The following is a 23,560-nucleotide window of genomic DNA, read 5'->3' as shown; positions in this document are numbered from 1 at the left end:
CCTGTGGCATGATCAAGCCACACAAAAAAGAGCCACTTTCTCCCACATCGTATAAAACGGAGGGTTTCCTACAACTTTGTGTCATGTGTTTTAACTGTATGCAAACCCTTACTGTGAAAACGACTGCAAAATGTATGTTTAATAGTGCACGACATGTAAATATGAAGGTGGGATTCAGTCACCAAAATGCTTACTTGGTTAAGGCTTGTCGCGACAGCAACTGTTTGAGATGCTGAGAGAGCAGCTTCTTTTCCAGGGACAGGCGAATCCAGGCTCTGGCTCGGCCAACGTCCGTCTTGATCTCTGACATACTCTGGATATGCCTGGGACAGACGGAGAAGAAGAATAACGCTGTGGTTTTAAGATGAAGGAAAAGTTATTTACTTTAACTTCACTTACAGATTTTATACATTTTCACAGATGCACCAACACGGACATACAAACTACTTGTTTACAGTATGTGCAGCGAGTATACTGTATATAATATGATGTTTAATACTAACAGGAACACCTAAACAGTGTTACTCTAGTCTACCTGTTGTAGAAGAGGCTTGGACAGTGCAAAGGACAACAAAGTCATACCTCATATCCTGAATGAGAGACACACGCAGAGAAGGCATCGCTATGGAACTATCAGACTTCCTCCTCTCAAGAAAGCGAGGCGCTACAAGGAGAGATGGATTTTTTGTTGATGCTTTAACATGTGACTGAGGCTTTCGACTGCGTGTGTGTTCGTGTATGTTACCTGGTGAGTCAGCCTGCTGCGCCAGCATCTCCTCCCGGGCCTGATAGTGCAGCAGATGAGACCACAGAGCAGACTTCCCCTGAAACATCACGATCAGCATGAGAGAGCCGAGGACAGAAATGACACACATAACAGCAGTTATTGCACCGATGGATGAGGCATCACATTATACACAGACACAGAGGGAGGAACCTCAACATCTATAGCGTGTTGAAGAAACCTAACATTTGTGCAGCACTGTATATATCTTTACTTCAGTGTGTGTGCTGACCTGTTTGACCTGCAGCCCGTGGCTCCAGATTCTCTCTAGCAGGTCACACAGACTGGCGATCAGAGTGTTCTCCTCTAATCCAGTGATGCTGGCCTCGCCATGACCCAGCTCCACCGCCTCGCGGCCCATCTTCTCCACCAGCATACGCTTGGTCTACACACCCACATACAATTAGAGGAATCACTGTGATATATTATGAACATACTTAAAATCCAAGGCATATGACACATCCATGTAACCTACCCTCCAGTTATATTAAAAACCACTGCATTCTGTGGATGGACGTGCCTCTTCATCATTTCTTATGATGGCTAAATGGGCAAACTGGAGTAGAAGAGCCTTGCTTTGTATTGTGGAGAATTTGTGTCATAGTTGAGGAACTTTTTATGTGTATGGGTTAGAGATGGCACGATACCACTTTGTTATGTCCGATACCGATATTGATATACCGATAAATTTGGATATCGGCCGATACGAATCCGATATAGTGTGTTTTTTAATCAATAAAAAAAACACTATAAATAGGGAACCACCCCCCACCCTCCACCTCATGATGCTTAATCGACGTAATCAACTTTAATTCGATGCAGTGTGAAAAAAAATGCACAGAAATCAATTATTTTTCCACAATAATTAAATAGATTCAACATCTTTCTTCTACAGAACTGCAGACTGCACAGATGGTACCTTCCCAAAGGAAAAAGTGCTACAGCTTACTAGGGTATATTAGACTTAACAGTTACTATATACAGTAATGGACTTCTATATGTTTTACATCAGATTAAAACTTTGGGTGTCAGATTCGGATAATTATTTATTAAAAGCTCGACATTTTAAATGAGAATAAGAAAGAAAAGTATGTCTTTGTGCCCCCTTTTCCCTGTTCATGCCCTCTCGGCCCCCCTGGCTAAACTTTGCTAGATCCGCCCCTGCACAGTTACAGCCGTCAGCTGCGTAGAAAAAGATCCTCGAGTAGAAAGTAATATTAAATACATTAACAACAGCTGATCAAGCTTAAACGTGCTACTGTTGTTCAGCCGCTGGTTTCCTCTTTCTGGTGCAAAGTGGGCCAAAAACAAACAAGAGAGACGGACTCGCGACGGAAAAGCCGATCAGCTGATCATTGATTGAAGTGGCAGCAGGAGAGAGAGGGAGAGGCAGTCGCTCCATATATCGGTTGTTAAGCCTAATGCTGGAATGCTTTACAAACATTCAGAGATGAACTTACACACTTGCTTTACTTCTCTCTGGGATAACTTTCTCTGGGATAAAATGCCGGTTTGGTAGCGAGGCTCCAAATGCTCAACCAGACCACCGACAGGTCTCACACGCCACAGCCGCTCTATCACGTGACGCATACTGCTCCGACGTGCTACGGTTATGAGCCGAGTTACGCCATGTCGCAAGTTTTTTGAGGTGCTTTTTTGATATTTGATGGATCGATTACATTTTTTATTTCCCTCCGATATCCGATCCAGTAATTTAGGTCAGTATCGGACCGATACCGATAAGTAATATCGGATCGGTCCATCTCTAGTATGGATTTGGAGGTACTCTATGCGACACACTGCAGTTCATCGTTAAACATTACAGGAGTCATTTTGATAGAACGCAATAATGTGGTAATTTCACAGTTATTACCACTCATTCACCATGGTAGTTTATAAACAGGAAACAGAGCTGCAAAATGCAAAACTGCCCGTTTCTATTTAATAACATATTAATAACCAGGTAAAAACCCTTGGAAACAAACTTAAAGAATAGTAATGACTACCAGGAAACTCCTGTGGCAGTTTATGTGTAATAAGCAGCAATTTAATACTATGGTCATGATAGCTGATTAAAACAAGCATCAGAAAATCTGTAATGAACTGGAAACACTTATGCAAAATGTCAATAATTAAGTTTAAAAGAGTAACCCTTTAACTGAGAAGTATAAACTGTATATATATTTACAGTTTTCAGTAATAACTTCTGTAAATGAAGGACAGCGAATGAGTGCATGCAAGAATCAAGAATCATGGGTCATTTCCAAGTGCAGAAGCATTGCTGGGGTTCTGTTTCACCTTCATGCGACACTCCTTGAGCAACCCTTCCACAAACTTCCAGTTGGTCTGGGCGATCACGGCAGGCGACAGGTCGGAGAGTTTAGGCTGTCGCAGATTCTTCCCGAGGCTGCGGGCCTCCTGCATGTACTTCTGAAGTGCAGACGAAGATATTTAGTGAGATTTAAATAACAGGCACTGAAAGTGTCATTCTTTTGTATGAATGTTTGCAGTTAACACGTATTAGAGGTTGAGGTAAGCATCCTCACTCCTGGCACAATCTCACAAATACGTGCCTTCCTTATACACTGTTAATAACCTGTTCTAGTAGTTCTGTGACTGTTAATGGTAATTTTGTTCATGTGAGACACTTCGAGGAACTTAAGTGAGTTAAGTTAAAGGGTGTGACACAGGAGGCGAGTAAAAAGAAAGGCTGTGTTGGCAGGAAGTATCACTCAGTCTGGAGCATGGCATACCAAATTCAAAATGTTTCCTATAATGAGCTCTGAGTGCTTCGCAGAAATGAGAAATCCATGCTCTTACATCACTGTTCTCACAAACAGAAGATTTCCCACTGCTGCTGTTTCACATTTAAAGTGTTCAAAGCAGAACATGACATGGAAATAGCTGGAAATACTGTCAATGATGTATTTGATGTCCTTTTTTTTTTTTCAAATTAAAGGTTCAGTGTCTAAAATCTTAACCACTAGATGTCAGGAGATTGCAGTTAAATTAATTCTGTTTTTTTTTTACCATCCCAGTTTAAGAGGAAAATTCTAGCTATGGTGTCTGCTGTAGGACAAACAACTCAGGCTGCTGTAGTGAACGTAGGGTGTCACTCTGCTGTTCCCCTCAGCTGTCAATACGCCTGCATGTGTATTTACTCTGAAGGAGGCTGTACAACTTTGTGGAAGAGTCCGACATGTGTTGATGAGTCAGTGCAGCTCAAGTCTGTCTGGGGCAGGTTTTTGAAGATGTCATAAATGTTTCTGTTGGTAAGAGCTGCTGTTTTTGCCATTGTTAGCTGCTGTTAGATGGCATCAGTGAAACTGATGGGACTTTTTATGACACTGAGGCCTAACATTGGTATACTGGTGTAATGGCTATAACTGTCTGGATATGGGATGGTCACATCTTCATCTACTCACAGTGACAAATTGCAACAATATGAAGAAAAAACAAGCTTGTTTATGCACGTTTTTGTGTTATTGCCCGGACTTCAGTCAGGAGACGAGGCTTCAGGTAAGACAGAAGAGGATGACATACATACATACATAGTAGATACATACATACACATACATGAAACGATAACACGCATTTAGGTAAATCTCGACCGCTGTGTTCAAGACAGGAGGGCAACATGGTGGTTTCCATAACTCGGTGCCAGGTCCAATATATTTCTGATGGATTCACTCACAAGTTTATGAGAATGTAAATTTTTTGAAACACACAATTACATATGAGTGCAACTTTTTTCCTCTTGAAGGACCTAAAAATTTACTTGCGGTACCTTAAAAGTGAATCTCTCTGGATTTTTGACTGCTGCACATTCAAAGCAAAGAATTGGAAGATATGCCTTTGCTAACTGTGCAGCTCACCGAGCCTAAACACCCCTCAGATATGCAAAAAGATTGTATTTTGCTTGTTTTATTCTTGTTTTCCTTTAGAATTTTATATTTTTTACTATTCAGCAAGGAATTGTGCCTTAGAGAATGTGGGAACCTCGGAAAAGTAGGTGGAAGTGAGGGTGGAGGCTATGAGAGGGAATCCAAAACACAAGCATCTCCTGCACATACCAGGCAGGAAGCAGAAGCAGATTTTTTAGGTGGTTTGACAGGAGGAGGGGATGCATTGTCCCACTCCCAAAATGCCATGGAATTCTGTAGGACCAGGCAGCCCTCCACCTGCTCGAGGAGGAAGAGCGGTACAACCCGACCCCAGACGGACCGGAACAGGACACACAGCCAGATAGAAGACGACAGAGCCAAAAGAATGGAACATAAGAAGACAGTGAAGGTAGCATAAACATAACATAAACCAAACAAAGAAAGCTCAAACAGAAGGAAACATAAATGTAGTTACACAACAGAACAAAACAATAAGCAGAAAATAAAGATGAGAGAGTTAGAGAACAGTGGAGACCAGGGAGCAGTCAGAAGGATGGTTTTTCACCTCTTTCAGGTCATTATCAAGGGTTAGATGTTCCGTTTGTTGTCTGTGGCGATCTTTTCTGCGCTGAGCTGTTGTTGCCTTGTGACACCACCTGCAGAACAAACACGCTGTGAATATACTGCGTAGCCTTTAACTATCTGTGCTCCTGTGAGTCAAACTGAAGGGAGAAGAAAGTACATCAGTTGTATAAAGTTACTTTAAGATTTAAGGTAACAAAAACATTTGCCTTTAACAGTAAAGCAGTTAATTCACAACAGTTTTTTATGTTTTACTTCGTCTTTGATTTGAACTGCATTTTAACATTGATGATATTATTACGAGCAGCTTAAAACAATCCTATTAAACTATTCTATAAAGATTTTTCAGCAGTGCAAACAGATTTGTCAACATTTTTGAAGTTTTGCTTGTTATGTATCACTGATTATGGAATGCCACACGAATAAAATGGAGAAAAGGAAATAGGATCTGAGTGCATCTAGCTGGGCTTTCAGTTGTATGTGTGTAACCTGATCTAACCAATCTCTGTTGAACCTACATTCAAACTGTACTGGAGTATTCTGACAAAGACAGCCTGAAGCTTCTGCTGTCGTCTGTGAAATCTGTCCACAGTGGAGGCTGACTCACTTGTTATTGCTCGGTCCTGTGTTGAGCACTTCGGTCTGCAGTTTGGGGAAGAACCCCTGCTCGTACTTCCCCTGACCGATCTTCATGTCCAGCAGGTGTGGGTGGATGGCCGTGTGGTCAATCTTCATCAGCCGCTGCTCAATGGCCTGAGCTAAACAAAAGACGGTACAGATTCAGACAACGCTGTAAGGACGTGAAACCATCATGGCATTTGGAGAATTCCAGTAGGTGTCACATTACTGAAGGTAATTTCAGATTTAAACGCTGCAGGCATGCATGTGGATTTATGTGTTTACTGATTCCACCATCTAGATCGCATCTTATCTGAACACACACACACACACACACACACACACACACACACACACACACACACACACACACACACACACACACACACACACACACACACACACCCACCCCACTGGAAAAAAAACTGCAATTAAGATGTAAGACATTGAGTGATATGTCGCCGTCCTTCACAGATAAGTTTTGCTGCAAAGAGTGACTCAGCTTCCTGTTTGTTCTATTCTGTGTCACTTCTAGGCTGTACTTCAAAACAGGCTGTTTATATATTAAATCACAGCATGATGTATGACGTTGTGGTTCATTCTCTATAGAGACCTGGTCTGACTGACTCTTACTTGTTGATCCTTCTAAAGATTAAACATCATCAACAGCAGCGACTGCAAACACACTCCATCTTCATCTGTCATGTGGTTATACTGCGTTTGTCTCTGACTGAAGTCCTCAGAGAGCAGGTGGCGTGTTCTCTGAGTGGAGGCACTGGAGGGAGGCAGGCAGAGGAAAGGCCTGTCCATTGTCTGCATAATTAAGTATGCAGACCATTGCAAATGAAGTCACCCTTGGCAACTGCAGTTCACATGGACTGGCCTATTAGTGCATGGAAGTCGGAATCACTGAACACACTGAGCCACGGCAGCTCACTCGTACAAACAGCGTTATCTTGAGCTGACATGTGAAGAGTTATAAGCCACTGTTGTCGATCTCAGCAATGATCATGAGAACTGGCAGGAAACCAGAAGAACACCAACACTGTCAGAACATTGTGCTCCCTGCTTTTTTTCTAATTCTTGTGTCATGTCCTGCATTTTTAGCATGCTACCAAGGCACCAGCCCACACTTCATCCAAGGGGATTATTTCTAGAAGCAACAACTGGTCTGATAGAGACTACTCCTTATTGTCTTCTAAATGTTGCGAAATTCCAGACAAGGCCAGGTTATTATTCTTTGCAATTGTTAATAATGAGTTTATATGTTTTAAATGGTCATAAAGGGGGAGAAACTTTGCCTCAAGACAGTTTTTTAAACAGGTGCCTGATAGGATTCAAAAAGCTACTACGGACAAAGGCAGAGGTAATGCACTTTAAAACTGTCTGACAATGACGAATAGACAACAGATTAATGGGTAACTTAGCAAAGAACCAATTTTAATTTGTGTCTTTAGGACTTTGATACCATTAGCCTTTGCAAAAAGTCATAATTTATTTTTCATTTCTATAGTTGAATCACAGTTTGACAGGCATTACATCGTCTTTTGCAGCATCAAAAAGATCCCAAAGAGCTGTTAGTTGTGTTTTTAAAAAAACTAGAGAGGGGGACAAAAGGACTAAAAATGACCCACAGCAGATGAATAGCATCTCAAAATTATATCCTAAAGAAACTGGAAGAAATCCAGCAAAGACCTGCCCTTCAGAATGGCTTCTTAACAAATATTCTTCCACTGAGACAGTGCATGGATTAACTGAAGTATGGAAACTAGAGATGGCACGATACCACTTTTCTATGTCCGATACCAATATCATCAATTTGGATATCAACCGATACCGATATGAATCCGATATAGTGTTTTTTAATCAATAAAACAGTTTTTTTAAATATCTTGCTGCATTTTGTATAAGTTCATACTCAAGTTTAAAACAAACACTAAAGCTATTCTGTTACACCTGTATGCAAAAAATACACTGCACCCAAAATATTTCATAGTTCAGCAATACTGATCAATCTAATAAACTTAAACCTGCTCCATCCTCCCTATTCTGGTATTTTAAAGAGTTAGCAACCTAACTAATAGGGTTCTAAAACTCCCAGCAAAAATAAATAAATAAATAAAAAATAAGGAACCACCCCCCACCCCATGATGCTTAATCGACGTAATCAACTTTAATTTGATGCAGTGTGAAAAAAAAATGCACAGAAATAAATTATTTTCCAAGAATAATTAAATAGATTCAACATCTTTCTTCTGCAGAATTGCAGACTGCACAGATGGTACCTTCCCAAAGGAAAACGTACTATAGCTTACTAGGGTATATTTTACATCAGATTAAAACTTTGGATGTAAGATTCAGATAATTATTTATTAAAAGCTACACATTTTAAATGAGAATAAGAAAGAAGAGTATGTCTTTGTGCCCCCTTTTCCCTGTTCATGCCCTATTGGCCCCCCTGGCTAAACTTTGCTAGATCCGCCCCTGCACAGTTACCAGCTGTCAGCTACGTAGAAAAAGATCCTGGTGTAGAAAGTAATATTAAATACATTCTAACAACAGCTTATCAAGCTTAAACGTGCTGCTGTTGTTCAGCCGCTGGTTTCCTCTTTCTGGTGCAAAGTGGGCCAAAAACAAACAAGAGAGACGGACTCGCGACGGAAAAGCCGATCAGCTGATCAGTGATCAGTTTCATGATTGAAGCAGCAGCAGGAGAGGGAGGGAGAGAGAGGCAGTCGCTCCATATATCGGTTGTTAAGCTTAACGTGGGAATGCTTTACAAACAGAGATGAACTTACACACTTGCTTTACTTCTGTCTGAGATAACTTCCTCGGAGATGAAATGCTCAACCAGACCGCCGACAGGTCTCACAGGCCACAGCCGCTCTATCACGTGACGCATACTGCTCCGACATGCTAACGTTATGAGCCGAGTTACGCCATGTCGCAAGTTTTGTGAGGTGCTTTTTTGATATTTAATGGATCGATTACATTTTTTATTTCCCTCCAATATCCGATCCAGTAATTTAGGTCAGTATCGGACCGATACCGATACGTAATATCGGATCAGCCCATCTCTAATGGAAACAGGAAGAAAATGTTGCGCTTTGCCAAACTATGCTGTGGTTGCGGTTCTGTCATGGTGCAGGGCTGCATTTCAGCCAGTGTGAAGATGATCTTATCTAAACAAATGGAATTATGAAAGTGACAAAGTACAGTCAAATTTTTATCCACCACACAATCTGGACAGTGTTTAACCCTTTAAGACCTGCCATAGAACCAAGTCTGCCAGAGCTTATAGTATATTTTTACATGCTGTGGAGCCATTTTTGGGAGCATTTCAAGTTGCTATACATCAATACAACCATTATAGCCCAGATTTTAATAATATGTCTGCATTAAGTGCATAGAAATTACATAAATTGCAAAAGTGCAATAAACTACAAAAAAATTTAAATTCGTTTTTGTTTTTTTAACATATATTTCTAGTTAGAGAAATTTAAGAGGCTTATCCCTCAAAACTGTAAATACAAAAAAGTTGCAAAAATAGTTTCCCACCAAAGGAAATTTATTTTAATTGTCTTCATAGTTTTATTTTTGAAATACACCAATTTTTATATACTGCAGGAAAAACGAAAATAAATATTATAATGCAAATTTGCAAAAAAAACCCAAAACAGCATGTGCATCAAAATAAACTATTTCCAGCAGTGCAATATGAGTCCTCAGCATCCCAGAAACGACACCGAAAGTCATAAAGTCAAACATAACTTTTAAAAACACCAGTATAGGCTCACAAGGCCCTGATGGCAAAAAACTAAATTTCCGCAAAATGACGTCACTTCCGGTTTCGGGCAGGTCATGGTGGACATGCGATAGTTCGCGCTGATGGACGTAGGAAGTGTTACAAACAGCTGATCGGATCGGCGAAGCGTGTTTCCGGAATATTATGTTTTTGTTGCTGCAAGCGCTTTTTATGCAGTTTTTATATGTGGAAGGAAACCGTGACCGAGGACAAGCTGATGGCATCAGATGTAAGTACAACTCCTCTGGTTTCATATGCAAAAAAAATTATTGCGCTAGCTTACGTGGTTGCAGTGCTACCGGGATTTAAAAATAGTTACGCAAAACGGAGCGTGCCCGCTCTGACCGGCTTTAAAGGGTTAACAGACAACAACTTCATTTTTCAGCATGACAACAATCACAGACCTCAGCATTACTGAAGCAGTATGGGATTATGTTGACAGAGAAGTAACAACAGGCACACAACATCCAAAGAAGAGCTGTAGCATGTCCTTCAAGGAGTCTAGATGACTATTCCTGAAGAACATTCAAAGAAATTCCAAAACAAGCTGTGATGAAGAATAAAGATTGGCTTTCAAACTTGATAAGAGCTGTACAAACATCTTCCATCTATGTTTGTACATGGTTTACATGGTAACTGCAACTTTGCATCAATCACTGAGCTAATTCCCATTTCATAAGCAAAATATAAAGAAATGTATCAACATTTTTGCATAATCTCTGAGCAAACACTACTTACATATAACAACTCTTCCACTGAAAGCAGGCACTGAAAAGACTTATTTCACTTCAGTGAGAAAGTTAATTAGCCTGGAATATTTTCATTTTCACAACACATGCTTCTCAAACCAACAATCTGAACCATGTTCACACAGAAATAAATCTCTCACACACACGTCCCCATCTGAGCTTACCAGACTCTTTGAGGATGGAGCACCTCTGGTAGCAGGACGACCGGAGACTGGGAGCACGGATATTATAGAGGCGTGCCTTGTCAATACGAGTGTCAAAGACATGGAGCATAGGCTCCTTCTCCTCCCACTGAGACATGATCTTGTTGTCGATGAAGGTGGCAAACATCTGTGTCTCGATGAAGTGAGACAGAAAGGGAAGGTAGGGCTCTGGCTGGTCTGACAGGAATGAAGCCTGTTCACAAGAGCATATGTATTTTCAGTACTGTGCAGTTCAATGTCATTTATATAGCATCTTTAGTAACTTTAGATTTTAAGGTAAAGACAGCACAATATTATAGAAAAACCTCAACTATAAAACAATCCCCTACGACAAGCACAGGGAGAAAGAGCCCACTTTCAGACAACAATTTGTTTGTAATAAACAAAGCTAGCCTTAAACCACAAATGCCAGGAAAATGTAAATATAGAATTTTAACAGAAAGGAAAACAACACAATGAAATAAATAAGTCTAATCAGCACTAAACATTGACTGAAAATATGCAGACTGATTCCTCAGTTTAAAATACTGTCCATTCTTACATAAAATACTTTAATAGGAAACAGTAACAGGAACTAACAGGTTTCACAAATAAACAGAACAAAGAAAATAGAGTCCAAAGAGACTACGCTATCATTTCTTCCAATTATGGATGATCTCCAGCTAATTCATGATAAATCCTCTGGCTTTTCTTATGATCCACTGTCCTTCCCTTAGATATGCCCTTCTTTCCATTTGTTCTTTTGCTTTTTAAATCACTACCAAGTGAGATGAACTACAACTTATTTGGAAACTGTTTCCTCCTGTTTATGTCATTTTAGGGAGGTAAGCTGCTGTTTTTTTTAGTTATTTCTTGGTTATATTGTGGTTTGTTTGTTATTTTGGCCTCATGTTCTTTTGATATCATTTTGTACTTCTGTCCAATAATAACTAAAACATCTTGGGACTTGGAAAAAAAGGAACTGGTAAGAAGAAAAATGCCTCTTTTACAAATACCATGAAAACGTTGAGTACAACACTTGTTTTCCAATAAGGTACGACCTTTTTACAAACATATTTCTGACTGAGGCACAACGGGAAAGAAAACCTTGATCACCTTGTCAAAGTTGTGCATCTGCTCCCTGTTGGTGAGCCAGGACTCCAGATCAGGAGCGCTCTGGATAACAAACGATTCATAGTCTGCAAACATGGTAGTGAAGCGGCTGGCGAACACCTCCCTCAGCTGAACGTTCAGTTTGGCGTTCCTTAGCTCCTCTTCTTCACCTCCTGTTTGGTTTCCTCCGTCGGTGGGCTGACCTTTGACTCCAGCCCTCAGGGCTTCCACACGTGCCACAGTCACCCCAGTGCGTTTAGTCAGTGCCTGCAGTCTCTCCAGCGTAGCATTTCCCTGCAGCAGCTCCAGCACCACTAACTCCTCTCCTGCCAGATTGCCATTACGTCCATCGTCCTCTAGCTGTCGAAGGGTGGCGGATTTGCGTTCCCTTCCTGGGGTGGACGAGGTGCTGCCAGGACTGGAGCGGGTCCGGGGCGGGGCGCCAGTGTTGGCAGAGAAGCCAAAGCTTAATAACACCTCAGTGAGCTCCTGGATGAATTCGGTCTTGTTTGGGAACTGAGGGAAGTCCTCTGGAAGCTCGATGGAGTGGTTGTCAATATCCACAAAACACAGGTTGGCCTGTGAGAGGAAAACACGTTTTTATTAGGCTCTGAAATAAACTCTAATGGTGCAAGTTTCAGTTCTGTGATGTGCATTTCTGTTGGCACAACAAGTGAATTCAAATGTGTTCACCGCAGACATTGGATCGATGTGTCTTCTGTGCACTGCAGACAGGAGAAACAGCTGGTGGAGGCAGGATTAGTAAAGACAGATCGTTTTTAGGAGGTGGAGGTATGATGGGGGTTGGGATATGGAGTGTCGAGAATATAGGCCAATGGAATAACAGCATATATTCAGACACCAATCCAAATGTGATAGGATGGAATTTGCATCACGCCTCATGGGGGATTAAAGCAAAACCTCTAGAAACACTAAACATGTAGAAATGAGCTTCTACATATCACAGAATACAGACTGCTAAAGGACCTCTCAATTTAAAACGTTTTACAAGGACTATAAAAATGTTGCCAAACAGACCGACGTACACCACAGCTGGGGGAATTTCTTAGTTGTTAATTGATTGAATGTCCAAGTGCAATTCCTGTTTGCTGACTTCTAAATGTAGTAAATCTCACTGAGCAAAGTAAAAGAAGGTTTGGGTGAGAATATTGAATGAGTGTAAAAACAGACATCGAAATTAGGTGAGATGTACGTGGAGTTCTGTGAGATAGCAGTAAGGCACGTGAGCCCATGAGACTGTAAGCATACAGACACAACCAAAAACCAACTTGTTGAATTAAGTTTACAGAAACGTTCGTTTGGCTCTGGCCTCTCATAGCTATACTTGCAGGCAGAGAAAGGCACAGTGTAACAGAGCCAAACATCTCTCATGCTCACGTTTTTAATAAACAGGGTTAGAAAAAGACAAACTCTGGCTACACTTTCCTCCCTCTCATCATCTACTCTTTGTGTGGCTTTTCATTTCTAGGTCACATCCACTTCAAAGGCAAACACAGGGACAAACTGTTCATGCAGGGGCTCCTGTGAGGGGATAAGGAGGAGGTGAGGAGAGTTAGAAGGGAGCTGTGGGTGATGCACAGAGGCATCCTGCACTGAATTGGATAATTAACACCCATATGTAAAGTCCCAGATTAACGACCCAGGGTGATGATGGGGGTGTGAGCAAAGCCAGAGGCCTGAAAGAATCGATTTTCTGCTTTGTTAGAGCCTTATCGTGCCCTAACACATAAACACACACACACACAGTAACTGTAACCCACCCAGCACTGGACTAATACAATGGTTAAAATCCAGGACACATTCACCTCCTCACTGTCTGACTGAGGCTGAAAAGTGACAAAGCAATAAAAGACTACTCCTGTCTGGCTCTGCCTTGAGGTGAATTTAACGATAACAAGGAAACTGACTGTTTTTCATTTAATTATTTCATATCAGTTTATTTATATGTCTATAGCACTTCGCTCTCGCTCTGCAGGCCTACTTGTTGTTCCTAGAGTATTTAAAAGTAGAATGGGAGGCAGAGCCTTCAGTTTTCAGGCCCCTCTTCTGTGGAACCAGCTTCCAGTTTGGATTCAGGAGACAGACACTATCTCTACTTTCAAGATTAGGCTTCAAACTTTCCTTTTTGCTAAAGCATATAGTTAGGGCTGGACCAGGTGACCCTGAATCCTCCCTTAGTTATGCTGCAATAGACGTAGGCTGCCGGGGGATTCCCATGATGCATTGGGTTTTTCCTTTCCAGTCACCTTTCTCACTCACTATGTATTAACAGACCTCTCTGCATTGAATCATATCTGTTATTAACCTCTGTCTCTCTTCCACAGCATGTCTTTATCCTGTCTTCCTTCTCTCACTCCAACCAATCACAGCAGATGGCCCCGCCCCTCCCTGAGCCTGGTTCTGTCGGAGGTTTCTTCCTGTTAAAAGGGAGTTTTTCCTTCCCACTGTCGCCAAAGTGCTTGCTCATAGGGGGTCATATGATTGTTGGGTTTTTCTCTGTATCTATGAAGCGCCTTGAGGCGACTTTTGTTGTGATTTGATGCTATATAAATAAAATTGAATTGAATTGAATTGAATATAGTGCAGGGGATGATACAGTTAAAAAAAACATCACCTCATCCAATAAAGAAGAACAGCATTGTAGCATTATAAAGCATTAAAACTGCATGTTAGGCTTTTATAAACTAAAACTACAATAAATACAAAGATAAAGATAGCAGATCCAGAACAAAGACAACATAAAGACTGTATTTCATCCAGCTGAGCTGGCTGCTGTGTCCTTATAGAGACTTGATCAAACGGAACCATTATTAATAAAGTTTGATTCAGTTTTTTTCTGGTTTAATAAGTAAAATGTGTGCCATGCTCATTTAAATGTGCAAGTGTGTTTGTTTTGTGTGTGTGTGTGTGTGTGTGTGTGTGTGTGTGTGTGTGTGTGTGTGTGTGTGTGTGTGTGTGTGGTTAGACTTAAAGGAGGTTACCTACACACCTGAACAGAAACTAGAAGATGTGAAATTATAAATTAAGTTCTATGTTATTACAATTTCCTGTTACAAGCTTTTCAGTTTGGGTGCTCCGAAAAGGAACATTTTTATAAAAATACAGATGACATCCTGATCTGGTGTAAATGCAAAAATCCTAGGTGACATCTTTCTGGAGTTTTGTGTTCACAAGAGTTTCAGAAAACCTGACCTCTGACCTCTTAGGTGGGACATAACAAAGTACTTCGTTACTGTATTTATGTAGAATTTTCAGGTATCTGTATTTTTCTTCTGACAACTTTTACTCCCTACATTTTAAACATGCCTGTTACTCTAGGTTTATTTAAAGAGAATAATGTTTTTTTAACCCTTTAAGACCTACTATAGAACCAAATCCGCCAGAGCTTACTTTATATTTTTACATGCTGTAGTGCCATTTTTGGGAGCATTTCAAGTTGCGATACATCAATACAACTGTTATAGCCCATATTTTAATAATATGTATGCATTAAGTCCATAGTAATTACATTAATTGCAAAAAAGTGCAATAAAGTACAAAAAAATTGAAAATCATTTTTGGTTTTTTTACATATATTTCTACTTGGAGAAATTTAAGAGGTTTATCCCTCAAAACTTTAAATACAAAAAAGTTGCAAAAAATAGTTTACAACAACAGGAAATTTATTTTGAGTGTCTTCATAGTTTTATTTTGGAGATACAGCAATTTTTATATACTGCAGGAAAAACAAAAAACAATCCTATGATGCAAATTTGCAAAGAAAACAGTAGGTGCATCAAAATAAACTATTTCCAGCAGTGCAATTCGAGTTCTAAGCATCCCAGCAACTATTCAGAAAAGCATAAAGTCAAACATGACTTATAAAAACACCAGTATAGGCTTTTAAGGCCTACAAGTAAAAAAAACCTACATTTTCCGCAAAATGATGTCACTTCCGGTTTTGGGCAGGAAATGGCGGACATGCGATCGTTCGCGTTGACGTCTTTTTCAATGTGGGAAGGTTACGAACAGCTGATCAGATCAGCAAAACCTGTTTCTGGAATATTATGTTTTTGTTCCTGCAAGCGCTTTTTATGCAGTTTTTGCAAAGCTTTATGTGGAAGGAAACCGTGACCGAGGACAAGCTGATGGCATAAGATGCAAGTACAACTCCTCCGGTTTCATATGCAAAAAAAAATCATTGCGCTAGCTTACACGGTTCAGGTTCTACAGGGATTTAAAAATAGTTACGCAAAACGGAGCGTGCTGCTCTGACCGGCTTTAAAGGGTTAAGGGGCATCCAATGTCTGCACAAACATCAACAAACACAGAGAAAGAGTGAGAGACAACTTCAGTCAGAAATAAAGATGAGAAAGACAGGACAGGAGAGGAAGAAGAGAGGTTGGATTTAAAGGTAAGGACGGCTCAGTAACCGACAAATTTAAGACATTTTGTCTTATAGCTTGTGAAACATCTGCTTACATCTTGTTGAAATCAGTTTTGTAAATCCACACAGAGCAGCAGACCAGCTAATCACAGCCTGTACACAAAGGAAATCTACTGAAACTCACATTAGAAATGACTGTGAGCTGTGACTCTTTTCCCTGTGCTGAGCCACAGCACATGCTGTATCTCACGTTGACCCCTGACAGTACTCATGTGTGAAGTCATCCTCTTGATTCAGTAATTTGATATTTACCGGAGTATCTGCGCTTCTACTTAAATACAGAACGTCTGTACTTTTTCACCTCTGCCTGACCCAGAGTCAGATTTAAACTAGTCCCAAATTTCTAGGAGATGCACCTGTGACATAACTATGAAAATCCTTCATTCTCGAGTTACGGCGTTCACAAACTTGGCTGCCTTCTGACCATTGTTGATGCAGTTTCATGAATCCACAGCTTGATCAAGCCCAGTGACAGAAGCACCATACACCTACAGCACTCAAAGGATCTGCGGCCAGCATCCTGTGCCAGACCATAGACACCAACACTGGTACCCTGCCTGGTAGGACTCCTGGTCGATAGTAATTAATATTATACAGCTGGTTTTAATGTTGTGGCTGGTCTGTGCATTAACGCTACCCAGGCTGATGTTGTACCTCCTGAGGAAGCTCAAGTTTGGAGCGGTCAGTGCCCTCTTTGGACTGCAGGCCCATCAGGTAGGGAACAGGTGCATCTAGGAAATGAAGGAGGGAGGCTGGCAGGATGGGAACATAGACGTGCTGCCACTGGAAGGGAAATAGGAGGGTGGTGATGCCCTCTGCCACTGTCATCAACCGCTGGTAGTCTGAGAAACACAGAGAAAGAAGTGTGATGTGAGACAAGAGCATTACAGCAACACGTAGTTTCATGTCAGTTGTAAAATTGCACTCTGATGATCCTAAATTCACGCTAAGCTCCACCAAACACCACACAAGCACTGCTACAGTGTCTTGCAGGCTGAGTTCAGCAGCAGTTCAATCAGATTTCATCATTATGGCCTGAGTGAAAAGTCCACTTGGAGGAAACATAACTAAGGTTTCATGAATTCATCATCCTCTCCTCTCCTATGGTCCACTCCCCCTGGCTCAGCCAGCATCTCCCGATCTGTATGTGCACCTTCACTGAAGGTTTCCAAAGTCTTAACCACAGTCTGCGTGTCGGAGATACAGCTGGTTCACTTATCGGAAAACGTCCGTTTCTAGAAGCAGAATGTATTTACAATTGTGTTTAAATGTCTATATAAACACACACACACACACACACTTGGAAACAATTATAAGCACAGCTGCTCTAGGTAAGTGTGTAAAATACATGTTAGAATAAATGTCACACACTCAAATAAAAAGTGAGGCAATAGGTCTTTTTCTTTTGTGTTGGGAGAATTAGTGATGTCTAAAGAACCAATACGTGTCATTCCTCTCAAAGGCAAATTTTGGAATCTGCAATAGTACTTGATGTTTTTTTTACTAAGGTAAATACCACAGGCAGCAAACCAAGGGTGCAATTGTTCTGAAACTAAAGGGGGCAGCATATACACGTATTCTAGTCTATTCTTAAATAAAGAAGAAGAAGAACGGCAGCTAGGAGCACTTCAGTTTCCAGGCCCCTCTTCTGTGGAACCAGCTTCTGCAATTCTGCAATGGCAACTGATGTTAAAGACTCATGACCAATTATCACAAAGGCTTGATTAGGTTTACAGGGAAATTACTTTTTCAAACAGCATCAAGTGGGTCAGGATCGCCTTTTTTCAGTCATTATTTAAAAAGTGCATTTTGTATTTACTTAAGCTTTGTTTAAGATTCAAATTTGTTTGATGATCTAAAACATAAAGTTGTGACAAATATGCCAAAAGAAGTAATCAGGAAGAGGGCAAACACTTTTCCCATCGTCATTAAGAACCTCCACAGGCAGAGTTGCTAGAAGTTACTAAAGCTGCTACCACAGCAGACACTTGTGTATGTTAAAGCTCTCGTGGTATTCAAAGCCCCTCGTACACATCATGGTACTGGGCACTATTGGCATACGGGGCCATATGGTAGAGTAAAATGTGGGGCTAAGTTGGCGCAGTGCTGAGGTTTGGGCCTACTTTTTAAACTGCATTATAACACATATATGAAGATTACCTTTCATGCAAATCTAAAATAACTGCACTTAATCAAAGCACGATTTACAGGTTGGCTGTAGCTCAGGAAGTTGAGCTACTACTAATCAGAAGACTGGTGGTTTGATCCCCGTCTGCAGACTGGCAATATTAACCCCAAGTTGCTCTCCGATCCATCCGAGGCGAGTGTTAAATTTAGGGGTGAATGAGGCATAAGGACGCATTCTCAAAGTGAAAATCTGAGTAATTAATAAATGTTTTTGTGGGAAAGAGACAAGCCAGGTTTTGAAGCTCCTACCTGTAGGCGTGTGAGCATATTTTTCATATGTCTGTACATGTTCAAAGTTTCTCCTTTGTGTGGGAAACACAGCAAGCAAATCTCACAGAAACACTCCTGTTTCTTAATGTTGCAGCATGTCTCATCCTATTTGCTCTCTTTAGCTTTAAAATAACAAGTTCAGCTGTTCTACTTTAGTCATCAACACTTGCTGTTCTAATCTGACTTAAGTGGCGAGGTGCAGTATCTCATAAATTCCCTCCTCTTCCCTTTACTCACACTGACAGACTTTAAACTTGCTAACTCGAGGCACCTTCAGATATATTTTGGAAAGCCCCAGCAGTGACAGGGCTCAGGGTTGCTGTTGTTGTTATAGAACTGAAAAACAAGACGAAACAGGTCAAGTCATTGTGAAACTGTAACGGTGCATTAGGGCCTGATAAAGACCAGCAGCTCAGTCTCACAAGGCAAGAAGTGAGCAAGTCTGTGGTAAACAGCTGTTACTGTCAGGAAGCAAGTTGTCATCCCATGACAAGTCAAACACGCTGATTAATCACACTGTGTGAAAACGCTGGCCGACTGCTCTGGATAAACGCATACGATGCACCTTAAACAGCAAACAGACTAACAGTTCTTGTGAAGGTCAGGACAGGAAATGACATTTGCATCAGTGCAGTGTTAGTGCACACAGGCACCTGGCTCTGTCTGATGCTTTTTAAGCAGTTCAAGCAATTTCTGTATATAGAGAATAACTGCAGACAGATTCTTAAGGTGTATCTACAAAACACCTGTGAATCTCCTGCAGTGGTCCCATCAACATCCAGTGAGGTCAGTGGTTCCATCTTTGGCCTGTGATTGATCCACCGACCTTCTGCTGCTGGAAGTTTTTTAGCATCTACACATTTTTTTCTTTCTTTGAGTGGTTGCCAAAGTCAGAGACTCTGAGTAGGAATGTGAACATTATTAAACACTTTCACTGCATGTGACGAATAAAGAATCTTGACTAATCCTTCCGTTCTCTAACTGCATGTCTTTGGACTGTGAGAGGAAGCTGGAGCACGTGGAGACACACAACCTTCACACAGTAAGACCCCTGATAGTGGAATTGAACTCAGGATCTTCTTGCTGTGAGCCGACAGTGCTAACCGCCATGCCACAGTGCTTAATAATAACGGCTAGCTTATTATTAACACAATCAATAACGACACGGCAGGACAGCAGCTCATTAACGTTTTTGATCACTCGTGTTTGTGTAATCTGTGCAGAATGTAAAAAGACGAGGAATATGCTCATTTTTAATCAGTTTGTATTATTGAGTATTATTGTGGATTTTCAAAGAAAGTAATTGCAGAAACCGGCCTAATTCATGATTTCAAATCCTTGATTTTAAACTTGTGGCAGAAACAAAAGTACCTATAAGCATATTAAACTTAAGCTAACATTAAATGTAGCAGTTCAACTGCAGCTTAAACACACAGTCTTTCTGGAATTTGCACTCGTGAATTTGTATTCTGTAAGAAAGTTTGTTGACCTAAATTGACTTTGACGGTAACCTCAGAACATGCTGAAACAAGGAAATCACGTTGACATATGCCAAGAATGTGATTACAGTCATAGTGTCTTCATGACTGCACAGATGAAAAGGTTTTTATTTGCCTTTAATTTGGAGCAAAAGCTTCAGTGCTTGTTAAAGTCTGACATCATTAACTCAGTCGGTTAAGCACACCGTCTTTGCAGCTATTAATTGTATATCATATATGTCATTTGACACTTTAATATAATTTTTTTTGTAATGCAAACATTTTAAATGCAAACCTCACGTTCTCGCAGCAAATCTCCTTTGCAGAATAAATGTGACTCGGAAGGGCCACAAGAATCATCTTTACTAACAAGCTCACACTAAAATGTGTTGAAAAACCTTTTCTTTACTAAGAACAATACACAGTGAGGTGCGTGATCAGATCCAGAGAGTGAAGATTATTTTTATTATTGGAATTAATTGGAATTATTAATTATTAGAACAAGTCTGCCAGAGATCAGTAATATCTTCCCCACTCGCTGTCTGAGGAGGGTGCACAGTATCCTGCGGGACCAACATCACCCTGCGCGCCACCTTTTCCATCTGCTGCCCTCAGGGAGAAGGTACAGGTCTATACAGGCCAGAACATCCAGACTGGCCAACAGCCTGTATCCACAGGCTGTGAGGCTCCTGAACTCTCTGCCCCCCTCTCACGGACAATAACCATATCCAACTTCTTAATAGCAATGAACTGGTCTGCATTGGTGCATCATATCTTTATTCTCTTCCCCCTCCTGCCCCCCCCCCCCCCCTCTTTCTTAAATACATAACTATCATATCTGATATCATATCTCACAGTACAATAATATTGAATGGGTTGCATTGTTGTATTTTGTCATGTTTCTCAGGTCTTTGTCTGAATTTCTACGAACATTATTGCTAAGGATTGTCTTATTGCATTGGAGTCACACTGGGTTAAATATGTACACTTGGGTTTTAAGGGGTATTTATTATTTTCTTCTTTTTTTTGGGTTGTATGGAAGCCCCAAATGCAATTTCATTGTTCTTGACAATGACAATAAATAAATAAATACTAAATACTAAATACTAAGATGCCAGAACAATGGAACCAGACAAGATTTTACAAATGTAGAAAGGATCACTGGGACAACTTTGACATCTATAGTGAGGGAGTCGAGTTTTTGGTCACTCTCATTGATGCCCACTTCAATTGCTTGCCTCAAAGTTGAGAAGTTAAATGTCCCTCTTTCAGCAGAGTTTGTTCTGTCTGGACAGATAACTCCTTACGACATTTATCAGAATCCCATTTAATCAAACGTGACTCACAAACTAAAAAAGGGTTTTCCTCTTCATTTATTTACACGAGCGATTTCTACGTGCCTACAGAGAACCTGGACCTCCTAGAGGTAGTTTCTGATGGTTGTTATGAATGCCGCCTTTAAAACTGGTGTTTTTTGATTTGGAGTTGAAGGTCTGGTATATGAGCTAACAGCTTCTTTTTGCATGACTCATCATGCACAGAAGATAAACAAGCTGCAGAGAGAGTGCTGAAGCTGCACTGAAACTGCAAAAGAGTATGACTGAGGAATGTAGGACAAATAATGATCTCAGTCTACACACTAGATTCTCTGCATTTGGCTCTAATACTCTAACACAGTGAGGAACGCACACACTGCGTCTCACTGCAGCTGTCAATAATAAATGAAAGGAATCCTAGAAGCAGGGAAATCTGATCACTGTGTATCTGAGTGTGATATGCACATAAAGCCTCATTACAGTGTTCTCTGTTTTCATCTGAGTTTTTACTTTACAAGTTTCTAATGCTTCTCCGCTTCAAAGTATAGAAAACAGGAACAGTATGTTTTCTTTTCTGTTATCAAACTGTTCTGGAGAACTGGTGCCAGAGGAACAACCTCCTTCTAAACGTCAGTAAGACAAAGGAGCTGATAGTGGACTTCAGCACTAAGCAGGAGAGGAACTACCAGACCCCCGTCATCAACGAGTGCCCAGTGGAGAGAGTGGACAGCTTCAAATACCTCGGAGTTCACATCACGCAGGACCTGTCATGGTCCTGTCACATCAACACCGTGGTGAAAAAGGCCCGACAGCGTCTCTACCACCTCAGACGCTTGAGAGACTTCCAACTGCCCTCCAAGGTGCTCAGGAACTTTTACTCGTGCACCATAGAGAGCATCCTGGCGGGAAACATCTTAACCTGGTTCGGGAACAGCACCATGCAGGACAGACGAGCTCTACAGAGGGTTGTGCGGTCAGCTGAGCGCACCATCCGCTCCGAGCTCCCTGACCTGCACTCAATCTACAGCAGGCGGTGCTGGACCAAGGCCAGGAAGATGGTGAAGGACCTCAGCCATCCCAACAACAGACTGTTCTCTCTGCTGAGGTCAGGAAAGCGATTCCGCTCCCTGAAGACCAACACAGAGAGACTGAGGAGGAGCTTCTTCCCGCAGGCGATACGGTCTCTCAATCACACCACCACACAGTACTGACCCACACATATGGTTCTTACACACACACTGGACTTTCTGGACTTTGGTTTTGCACAACACTGGTCACTATATTCTTCATTTCCGGTTAATACTTGTACAGCTGCTGTTATTGTGTATATATTTATTTATATCTAGATTTCTTCATACATTCTTATATAGTTCTATGTTGTGTATTTTGTTGTACAGTTATTTTATTTTCAACTTTAATTATATTTATTTATTTTTATCTTATTCTTCCCAGTTAAATTTACCCTTCATTCTAATTTGTGTTGTACAGTTATTTCATTTTTAACCTTAATTTATATTTTATTCCTTCCTAGTTAAATTTACCCTTTTTAATTTTTCATATTTATTTCCTATCTTATTCATAGCCTTTTCCTTTTTTGTTTCCTTTAGGTCACGAGCAGTTGTCCAAGCATTTCACTACATATCGTACTGTGTATGACTGTGTACGTGACAAATAAAATTTGAATTTGAATTTGAATTTCTCCCACTAGGAGCTCAGTCTGAGTGGAGTTTTTTTCTCCTCCTCTTACCTCATGTAGTGTATTTTCGTTGTTTTTTCCTATCAGCCTACCTTCTGACATGTCTGCCCAATGTGATGTTTGTGTAAAGTTGGTCAGAAGGTTCCTTTGTGAGTGCGCATGCGCCATTAGCGTGCTGCCTGCTGTAACCCTAATTTCCCTCGGGATGAATAAAGTATTCTGATTCTGAAACAAATTTTCTCCACAGACATCCACAACTTCTGGCAACCAGACAGAAAGCCTTACAATAGCTTCCAGTGGCTAAAAGGCCTCAAAGTAAGAAACGACGTCATAGCATAATAGAGTGAAGACAAAAATGTATCCACTGAAACCTCTGAAGTTGATTAATTGAATTTGATTTCATTTTTTTCTCAAATATTTTTATTGAGGTTAACCAAACAGAATACACA

At 40.8% G+C, this 23,560-nt stretch overlaps 1 protein-coding gene across 8 annotated transcripts in view; it reads right to left on the bottom strand.

Annotated features, from left to right (window-relative positions):
* The window catches only part of LOC146649081 (DENN domain-containing protein 5B-like), a 79,799-nt gene that overhangs the window by 11,008 nt on the left and 45,231 nt on the right, over positions 1-23,560 (bottom strand). For 7 of the 8 annotated variants that reach the window (XM_085387434.1, XM_085387435.1, XM_085387436.1 and 4 more), the window contains 10 exons: positions 16,819-17,006; positions 11,721-12,296; positions 10,587-10,818; positions 5,858-6,008; positions 5,234-5,324; positions 3,083-3,214; positions 1,017-1,169; positions 746-824; positions 583-664; positions 195-323 (listed from right to left, as the gene is read on the bottom strand). In XM_085387434.1, coding sequence (XP_085243560.1) covers positions 195-323; positions 583-664; positions 746-824; positions 1,017-1,169; positions 3,083-3,214; positions 5,234-5,324; positions 5,858-6,008; positions 10,587-10,818; positions 11,721-12,296; positions 16,819-17,006 — 1,813 coding nt within the window. Of the gene's footprint in view, positions 1-194; positions 324-582; positions 665-745; positions 825-1,016; positions 1,170-3,082; positions 3,215-4,857; positions 4,969-5,233; positions 5,325-5,857; positions 6,009-10,586; positions 10,819-11,720; positions 12,297-16,818; positions 17,007-23,560 lie in introns of all 8 variants that reach the window. The other variant, XM_085387437.1, reaches the window with a different exon arrangement.

Source organism: Rhamphochromis longiceps, linkage group LG17 (assembly GCF_057381845.1).
Source record: "Rhamphochromis longiceps isolate RC_006_pf linkage group LG17, R_longiceps_female_GT1.1, whole genome shotgun sequence".
NCBI lineage: Eukaryota > Metazoa > Chordata > Actinopteri > Cichliformes > Cichlidae > Rhamphochromis > Rhamphochromis longiceps.
The sequence above is the reverse complement of the archived record's forward strand: the minus strand, read 5'-3'. Positions and strand labels throughout refer to the sequence as shown.